At 48.1% G+C, this 9638-nt stretch overlaps 1 protein-coding gene across 1 annotated transcript in view; it reads right to left on the bottom strand.

Annotated features, from left to right (window-relative positions):
- The window catches only part of LOC102475871 (phosphatidate cytidylyltransferase, mitochondrial), a gene marked incomplete at its 5' end in the record, with an annotated part of 42666 nt that extends 34840 nt beyond the window's left edge, over window positions 1-7826 (bottom strand). Inside the window, 3 exons of the mRNA XM_014593373.2 lie at window positions 46-138; window positions 3611-3793; window positions 7431-7826. Of these exons, the coding sequence (XP_014448859.1) occupies window positions 46-138; window positions 3611-3793; window positions 7431-7826 (672 nt within the window). The remainder of the gene's footprint in view (window positions 1-45; window positions 139-3610; window positions 3794-7430) is intronic.
- Window positions 7827-9638: the final 1812 nt, after the last annotated feature.

Genomic DNA, 9638 nt, shown 5'->3' on the forward strand with positions numbered 1-9638 from the left:
CACTGGCAAAATGTAAAAACAAGCAAACAAAAAACACTCACTCACGGGCTTTTGAAGTTGACCAGCGACATATGAAGTATTCCAGTTGAGGAGATCTTCAATCAGGACACTAGTGCTAATCACCCCATATTTGATAAGCTACAAAAGAAAAGAAATGAGTAAGATAAAAAGCAAATACTTACTTACACAAGTACAAAATATAAGAAATCAAATTCTTTTTCTCAGAGAGATTTTTGCTATAGAGTGTGTGTGCTCACCAGAGAGAAACAAAGAGACAGAAAGAGACAGAGAGACAGAAAATGAAAAATCCCTCCCACACCCCTATCCCCCGGGGAATGGCCACATTGCAATCCCTTCTCCTCCATTCTCCACTCAGGATCTTGGGCACACGCTCCCATGCACCCCGCATGAGTTTTAAGCCGCCAGGTCTGGGACTCAAACCATGGTTGACTATGTGGGAGTCCAGTGATTAATTATTCCATCTGCTGGTCCCAAGTAATCAAATTCTTTACCAGAGTAGTGCTCTGACTTCCAAAGCCACTCAGGCATGCCTGCCTTGTGAAACACACACTTCCACCAGAACTGTTCAGAGGTTTGTCCAGGACTGACTCGCCCTCAGGTCTGTGAGGCGAGAGGACCACTACTCTCACTTAGGACCATACGAGCTAAGGCAGAACGGCTCTTAGGCGCCATCAGTACTGGTGCTCGAGGGATTAGAATGAAAAGCTGGACTTTGCCCATTGACAGTTTGAGAAGGGATGGTTTAGTTGCTCTTCATTTGAGAAACAAACCGAGGCCCAGAGAGAATGAATGACCTGCTCCAGGTGGTACTGGAAGTAGCAAGGTCAAAACCAGGCCCAGACCTTTGTTCTCATCTTCCAAAGTCCTTTTCATTAGCGTTTTCAGTGAGCCAGCAGGTACCTTGAAGGTTAAGGAGACTAGATTCCACATAGCCAACTCCATGGTTCAAGTCCCAAACCTAGCAGCTTGAAAAACAGGTAGGGGCTGGCAGGTGACGTGCTGGTTAAGGGTACTAGACTCCCCAATGACAACTGTGGCATGAATCCCGGACCTGATGGCTTGCTTTCTCACTTTCTCTTTCTCTCCCATGCTCTATCCTTCTCTGGTCAAGTAGAAATAAATAAGTAAATAAAGTTTAAGAAAATAATTTAAAAAAAAATACCAGGCACAAGTGTGTGCATGTCTAAAAATCCCAAGAGGAAAATGGAGGAAAAAGGATTGCAATGTGACCATCCCCCCAGGGGGTGAGTTCACTTTCCATTTCTCTCTTTCTGTCTCAGTCTCTCTCCAGTGAGGGCATGCACCCTATAGCAAAAACTAAAAAAGAAAAAATAAAAGCTTTTGAGCTGGCCCTGTAGCCTAGTGTTTACGGGAGATGGATCCCACATGGCCACCATAGTTTGAATTCCAGCCCTGGTCGCCTGAAAAACACACCAGGAGAATGTGTGCTTGCATATCCCACATCCCAGGGATGGAGAGAAAGAACTGCGGTGTGACCATGCCCCCTTGGGAGGTTTCTCCCTCCCTGCTTCTCTGGCAAGTGCACATGCTCTCCGGCAATTAAAAAGAAAGTATTCAGTGACATCCTTTACATGGTGACTATCTCCTCTGCTACTGACTATTCCAAAAACTTTTATAATTATGAAGACACATTCATAAATAAAACCTTTTTATCAGGGCTAAACATGTGTAATTATGATCAAGTCCATGTTGATAACACTGCATAAACCCTGAATGTCGATTTCCTGGGTTCCAATGTCCCGTTGTAGTGTCAGCATAATATTAATTATGGAGACAGAACAAAGCTACGTGTCTCGCATTCCTAAAGTGGAAGTGGAAAGCTGTGCTGGATAACCACCTCCTTCCCTCCAGCCTAGCTGCCTCCTGCAGAAAGCCCATCTCACAGCAGGCAAGTAACAGCGGGAAAGCAGGGGGAACACCACTGGTCCGGAAAGAGGGTCTGACACTGACTAGCTGCGTGGCCTTAAGGAAGCCATTTCCTCTTTCTGAACCCAATTTCCTCATCTACACAATGCAGGTGGAGCAGGATTGGACCTTCACTAGGAAAGCAAATACCGTCAACCCATGAGTTCTGCACATGCACATTCAACCAACCACAGACAAAACGCCATGCTGTTGCTGGCCTGTACTTTGTAGGTAGGCCTCTGATGGTTGTATCCTCACTCGACATGCACAGATGTACATCTGTATTATTATCCTCCAGACGATACAGCCTAATAACATTTACATAGCACTAACATTGTATTAGGTATAGCAAGCAGTCCAGAGATGACTTAAAGCACAGGGAGGATGTGCACGGGCCACACGCAAATGCTATGCCTTCTGGATAAGGGACCTGAACATCTGTAGATTTCCGTATCTGCAGAGGTGCTGTAACCAATCTCCCACGAATACCAGGGGATGACTTTACATGGCCTGAAGAGTATATTCAGACATCCCCAGTCAATCCCACCACTCACTGCCCAGCCAAGTTTAGATGGATCTTCAAGCCCTTCTCAAGTGAGCACACAATCTCCTGCCATTTGGAGTGGGGTCCTTTGACCACTGGCATCAGCATCAGCTCGAAGTTTGTAAAAAAAACAAACAAACAAACAAACAAAACAGAATTTCAGGTTCCATCCCAGACCAACTGAGTGAGAGCCTACTCTTCATTTTATTTTTAGAGAGACTTTTGCTACAGGGTACTTGTACTCACTGGACAGGCAGAGAGAGACAGGTGAGAAATCACCCCCAGGGGGAATGGCCATGCCACAATCCCTTCTCCTCTCGGGATTTTGGGCACGTACACACCTGGCTTGAATTTTAAGCCACTGGGTCCAGAACTCAAACCATGGTTGACTGAGTAGGAGTCCGGCAAAGAGCCTGCTTTTCGACAAGTCCCCACATGATTCATACACATGTCAAAGTCAAGCTGCTTTAAGCAACCAGCAGTAGAGCTGGTATGGCAGGTGGAAACCAGATGTCTTTCCTAGTCCAGCTCATCACCAGAGGCATCTGATTTAGACCTCACTGGTCTCTGCAGGCTGGGGGCCTGCTTAGCTCTTAGCAGCCTTCCTAGAGATTGGGGTGTGGTCAGACAAGCCATCTGTGGGAATCCGTGGATCTTACCTGCTCCCCTGCTCTCCAACACCCCTCTGTCACATTCCACCCACGAGCTGGCACGAGGAAAAACAGTCAGTCACATTGCCCCACACGGTAATAACAGAGGAGGGGAGATTAGGACCCCAGTTTCTGATGTTCGGGGGTTCAAGACCTCTCGTAAGAATGTGAACTTTTCCTGACTGCAAGAACATATCTGTTTAGCTGGTATTCCAATAATAAAAGTGAACCACCACTTACACTAAGACAAAGGCCTGAAGTTGAGACCAGCAGATGGCATAGCGGTTATATCGCTGGACTCCCACATGGTCGGCCACATGGTCGGCCGTGGTGCATGGCCAGTCCCTCAGGGGTGATTTCTCACTTTCCCTGTGTCTGTCTGTCTCTCAGTCTTCAGTGAGTGCAGGCACCCTAAGGCAAAAACCTAAAAAAAATAAATTAATAAAGACAAAGGGCTGAAGTCACTTACCCGATCATCACACGTGATCAGCGGGTTGTAGTAAACTCCAGCACCATAGTTATTCTGGATGGATGTGATGATCCTGGGCCCCAGACTTTTCAGGAAAGCGTAGTGGCTCCAGTTTTTCTTCAGGTTCTTTGAATGCCACATAACGGGGTCCTCTACTGTAAACATAATGTCCAGAATGGCATTCTGTGAGGTGAGGAAAAGAGAAGGGCTTCAGGATTAACTCTTAGAAAGGAAGCAGAGGGGACCAGAAGGTGGTGTGGTGGTTAAGTCGCTGGACACTCCCACATGCCTGACCACGGTTCAAATCCCGAACCTGATGACTTGCTTTCTCACTTTCTTTCTCTCTCTGTATTTCTCTCTGGTCAAATTAAATGAATGAATAAATAAAACATTAAATATATAATTCTTTTTAAAAAAAGGAAGCAGAGAGTGAAAAGGCCGGAATACTAGGCCACTATGACTAGCAGTCAGAAGACCTAGAGGTGTCATCAGAAACTTACGCAATTCTCTGGAGCTTCTCTGCACTTTATCGATATGAATAGTAACAGCAAACACTCAACATTATCTGTGTTCTCAGGACTCAATACTTGGGACATAATATGCAAGAGGACCTCCAACAGTTTGTAAAAGAAAAAATGGAATTAAATAGTTTATCTTGGTGCCAAAAAAAATACCCTTCAAATCGATGTATAGGTTTTCTATACTATGCATTTTCCACAAACTATTTTTTCAGAGATTTAATTTTATTTATTATTATGATTTTAAATTTTGCTATAGGGCACATGTGTGTGAGAGAGAGAGTGAAGAGATAAAGCAAGCTGCCAGGTGCAGGACTTGAATCACAGTCAATCATGTGGGAGTTCAGTGTTTTAAGCCATGCCACCTGCTGGCCCTCCACAAACTTTTAAAGATTCCTCATATATAACACATCACTGCATTCTCAAAACAATCCTGCAACAGTCCCAATTTTATAGGAAAGGAAACCAAGGCATGGGGGAAGCTCTTTGCCCAAGGACATGCAGCTAGCTAGTGGCAGGCCTAAGGAGAGCAGGTCCCAGCTCTGTGAGCCAACCACTGTACAACCTGCCTTTCAGCTAACCGTGCTCCACTTCCCTTCCAGATCTAATTAACACTATATGGAAAATCTCTAAAACCTTCCGTGAAAGTGAGTTACTCTCACTCATTCACCACTCATTAATTTTCCATGAGCCCTGGCAGGTCGTAGGTAGAAGAGCTCAGGGTTCACTGCAGAAGAGAACAGACACAGTAGCACTAAATTGACCTGATAGAGGAGTGCCCAATCTACTGACCTCGCTCCGAATGGGAGTCCCTAGCCGTGAAAAATGTGAATCTCAAAGAACGTGAGCTTTAAACAGGCATGGTGGAAGCACTAGGGAACTGGGGAAGGGCAGGGAGTCACGTTAAGAGGAAACTGCTCCCATGGATATGCGATCCAGACCTGCTCTGGGAACTGCAGTTCGACAGCTGGAATAGAACCCCTCTATGTGGTGGAAGATGAGACCCGAGAGGGGTGCCGTTAGCCATGCTACAGAATGCTCCGGCAGAACTGGTTGGAGGAAGAAGAGGCTAAGGGTGGGGGAACCAGACAGGAAGCCACTGCAGGATTCCAGGTGAGAAATGAACAGCTACTGTACCCTAAGGACTGGGGGTAGGGACCAAGTTGAGATTTAGGTATCAGAATACAAGACTGCCATTGAGATGTAGTGAATTAGAGTAAAGAAAAGAGAAGGATTTTTTTTTCTTCTTGGTGGGAAGCCAGATATGCTCAAAGAAAAACCTTGATGGGACCAACAGTTAGCATAATGGCTATGTCGCTGGACTCCCACGTAATCAACTGTGGTTCGCGTCCCGGACCTGGTGGCTTAAACTCACACCGGGCGCGTGTGCGTGCGTGCCCAAGATCCCGAGAGGAGAATGGAGGAGAAGGGATTGCGGCATGGCCATCCCCCCGGGGGGTGATTTCTCCCTTTCTGTCTCTCTCTCTCCGTGTTCCTGGCAAGCACACGTGCCCTATAGCTAAAACCTCTCAAAAAAAAAAAGAAAGAAAAGAAAAGAAAAAAGAAAAACCTTCACTCATACCAGGCGCTTGTGCGTGCTTGTCCAAAATCCTGAGAGAACGGACGAGAAGGGATTGTGGCATGGTCACCCCACCCTGGGGGCTGATTTATCACTTTCTATCTCTCTGGCAAGAGCATGGGCCCTAGAGCCAAAATCTCTCTGGAGATGGGGGGAGGACAAAAAACTTCATGGAAAAATGACAAGGCTGTATTAGGGGGCAAAAGCCTTGTGAAACTCCTGCTGACACTTGGGATTTGAGAGACACAGGCCCAGCTGCGGAGGTGGACCGTACACTCTGCAAGGTTGGAAGTCATACAGAAGAGCGGGTTTCAGTTCTTTGCTGGGTCTTTTTTTTTTTTTTTTGGAGGTTTTTGCCATAGGGTGCATGCGCTCTTCAGACAGAGAGAGATAGAGATACAGAAAGTGAGAAATCACCCCCCAGGGGGGATGGCCACGCCACAATCCCTTCTCCTCCATTCTCCTCTCGGGATCTTGGGCATGCACGCACATGCACCTGGCGTGAGTTTAAGCTACTGGGTCCAGGACTCGAACCACAGTTGACTACATGGGAGTCCAGTGACAGAGCCATTACGCTAACGGCTGGTCCCTTTGTTGGATCTTTACACAGAAGATCAGGGGTTGCTCCTGAGACCTTGTTGAGGGTCCTTGTCTTTCACTCTATCTCATGAACAAAAGAAAGTAACCTTTAAAAAAAATTTGGGAAACATGGAAAAGCATGTTTGTTTTTTTTTTAGAAATTATGTAACTGTTTATTAAAACAAATAACTGACTTATAATAACCTGCATTGTATGTGTGTGTGTGTGTGTGTGTGTGTGTGTGTGGGTATATATATATATATATATACACCCACCACCTGCAATTTCTCACGGGTTACTAATTTAAGGGAAAATATTAAATACCAGTATGGGTGGGAAGCAGGAAATCCAAGTAAAAGGCAAGTTGGCCTCAACAGGAAGTGAACAGTCAATCTTTAACAGACTTGATCACATCCAGGCCCTACTGCAGTCTGCACGGGAAATTCTGCAAATCACAAGGAAAGCCATGCCTCTCCTTAATGCTGTTGGGCTCAGCCAACACCAAAGAAGGCCAACTTCTGCCCCCAGCAGACACTGCCCTTACATGTGCTGAGCGTGGATAAATACACCCGCCACTCACTCACTTCTGCTGCTAATTATCTTCACTGCACCTGCCCTGGCCCTGCAGCCAGAAGCCAGAGGATCATTCTCTATTTCCTCTTGCAGCTAGCAACTCAACCTCGGCTGTGCAGTAGCATCACCTGGGAAGTTCATAAAGTCCTGGAAGCCGTGACCTTATTACAGAATCAGCATCTCCATGGGTGAAACCCAGACATGGCTAGTTTTTTAAAGCTCCCCCGAAAATCCCAATATTCAGCCAAGGCTGAACACCCCAAAGGACAACCCGATGACTATTTCTTTTCTTCCATCTCACCTCTGCTTTTCCCTCCGCCTCAGGGCGTCTCCTGCTCTAGTCCGAAGGGGACTCCTATCCTTGGACATCAGCTCACGCGGTCGTGATAGGAAGAGCACTTCCTGCGGTTCGTGCTCTGCTAGTTGTCACGTGGAGTTTGCTGGGTGGAAGAGCTGCTCTAAGGCTCCGAAGGGATCAAAGCCACGGGGCACTCGGGTCAACAGGCAGAGTCCCGGCGTGGCCTGACTGCGGAGCTGCCCCGGAGGGTGCGGTCTCCGAGGCCGGGTTCACCTTCTGGTTTGAATTGAGCCCCGCCTGGCGGTACACCCCGGAGCCATAGGCGAAAGCCAGGCTCAGCTCCTCGGGGAAGTGAGGTAGCATCTTGCGAAAAGTCACTCCCGAGCTCTGCAGCGCCTGCAGGGCCCTGGGGCCGGGCCAGGGAAGAGGCCCCTTGGCAGAGGAAGGCTCGACGTAGCCGGGCAGGGAGCGGACACCCTGGCAGTGGTGAGGTTGGGAAGCGGGGCCGGCCCGAACAAGAGGAGGCCAAGGCTGGGGAAGAGGCCCCTTGGCAGAGGAGGGACGGGGCCGGGGCCGGGGCCGGGGAAGAGGCCCTTTGGCAGAGGGGGACCGGGGAAGAGCCCCCTTGGCAGAGGAAGGCCCGACGTAGCCGGGCAGGGAGCGGACGCCCTGGCAGTGGTGAGGTGGGGAAGCGGGGCCGGCCGAACAGGAGGAAGTCGGTAGTCGGGGGAGCTCCAAGGACTGGGAAGTCGTTAGGCGCCAGCACCGACCGAGCCTGTGAGGAACGTGGGACTAGACTCCGGTGGGCGGCGGTTTCGCTGCCCGGCGTCTGCCTTGGCCACGCCCCCCGCACGCACGCGCGCTTCAGAAGAGCAAGATGCGGAGCTGTCCGCGGTGCAGGGATGCGCGGGCGTCGCAGAGACCCCTGGTGGTCAGAGGAGTGCACTGCAGCCTGGTAACCTAGACTCACCGCTTGAACAAATGATTGGGAGTATGAACTCAATTCTGTGCACAGCTCTTGAGCCAAGGAACCCTTCTTTGTAATTCTCCCCTCAAACCACGTTGTAAAAAATGAATATAAAATTATGTCTATAGGGCCAGATGGTAGCGTGATGGTTGGAGTGATTGGGTCCCTCATGGTCAGCGAAGCAGTTCTAGTCCCAGACCTGGGGGCTTGAAAATCTTATCAAACTTGGGGGCATGTGTGCCCAAAATCCCAGAGGAGAATGGAGAAGAGGGGATTGTGGCATGGCCTTCTGCTCTGAAGGGTGATTTCTCACTTCCCCTTGTGCTCTCTCTCTCTCTCTCGCTCACTCTCTCTGGAAAGTATATGCTCTCTAGCAAAAACTAAGATGGAGAAGGAGAAAAGAAAGAAAAGGAGATAGAAAAAAATCATGCCTATGGGGCTGGCTTGTGGGGCTGTGGTTAATTGCTGTGCAGAGGTAGCCAGATCCCATGTAGTCAACAAGGGTTTGAGTCCTGACCTGCTGGCGTACAAGCCTGGACACCCAGGATCCTGTGGAATGGAAAATTGTGGGAATCTCTCCTCTCTCTCTCTCTCTCATATGCATGTGTCCTCTGGCATAATAAAAATGGAAATCATGCGTGTATATTGCAGAGTTTTTTAATGAGGCAAAACTCCCATGCTACACAAGGAACCGTTCTGAAGTGTACAATTCGGTAGCATTTAGTACATTCACAATGTTGCATAACCATCGTCTCTAGTTCCAAAACTGCACAATATTTTGAAGGTTTAGAAAAACACAAGTAAAATGAAAAGCATGCCCTATTCCACCATCTGGAGATTACCACTGTGAAGACATGGCTGTGATTTCTTCCTGTGAAAACCCTTTCAAATCCAGAGAAGGGTATGCAAGTGCTTCATAAAAGGTAAAGGACCACACACACAGTCTCTTATTTCATAGTTCATTTTAAGGCTAGAGAAGAGACTTTGCCCCTTTTCTTTGGGAATTTGTCCCACAAAGGGCACTCTCAATGCAATTTTAGAAGGAAATGGGACTCTTCGGGGGTAGGAAAGATCTTAGACCTCTCCTCTTTATGTTTATTCATTTATTGACTTTTTTCAAAGAGCTATTTATTGGGGCCACCAGGTGGTGTCATGGTTACAGCGCTGGACTCCCCCAGAGTCAACTGCGGTTTGAAACCTGGACCAGGTGGCTCAAGACTCACGCTGTGCACATATGCATGTGTGCCCAAGATCCCAGGAAGAGAACGGAATGGAGGAGACGGGATTCCAAGTAGGAAGCTGTCCATAGCTCCATCATGAACTAAAAGTGGCCAGACCTGGGTGTGAGACAGGGGTAGGACTAATTCAAGTGGAAAAATGGTTATTTGAATTTACACCCTGGGTCCAGCATGGGGGCAGGTACTGAGGTTTCAGGATGAATAGAGCTGCTTGGAACCAGCAGTTAGTGTAATGGCTATGTCGCTGGACGTCCATGTAGTCAACCGCAGTTCAAG

The sequence above is a fragment of the Tupaia chinensis genome, unplaced genomic scaffold, assembly GCF_000334495.1.
Source record: "Tupaia chinensis unplaced genomic scaffold, TupChi_1.0 Scaffold140371_1, whole genome shotgun sequence".
NCBI classification, from domain to species: Eukaryota; Metazoa; Chordata; class Mammalia; order Scandentia; family Tupaiidae; genus Tupaia; species Tupaia belangeri.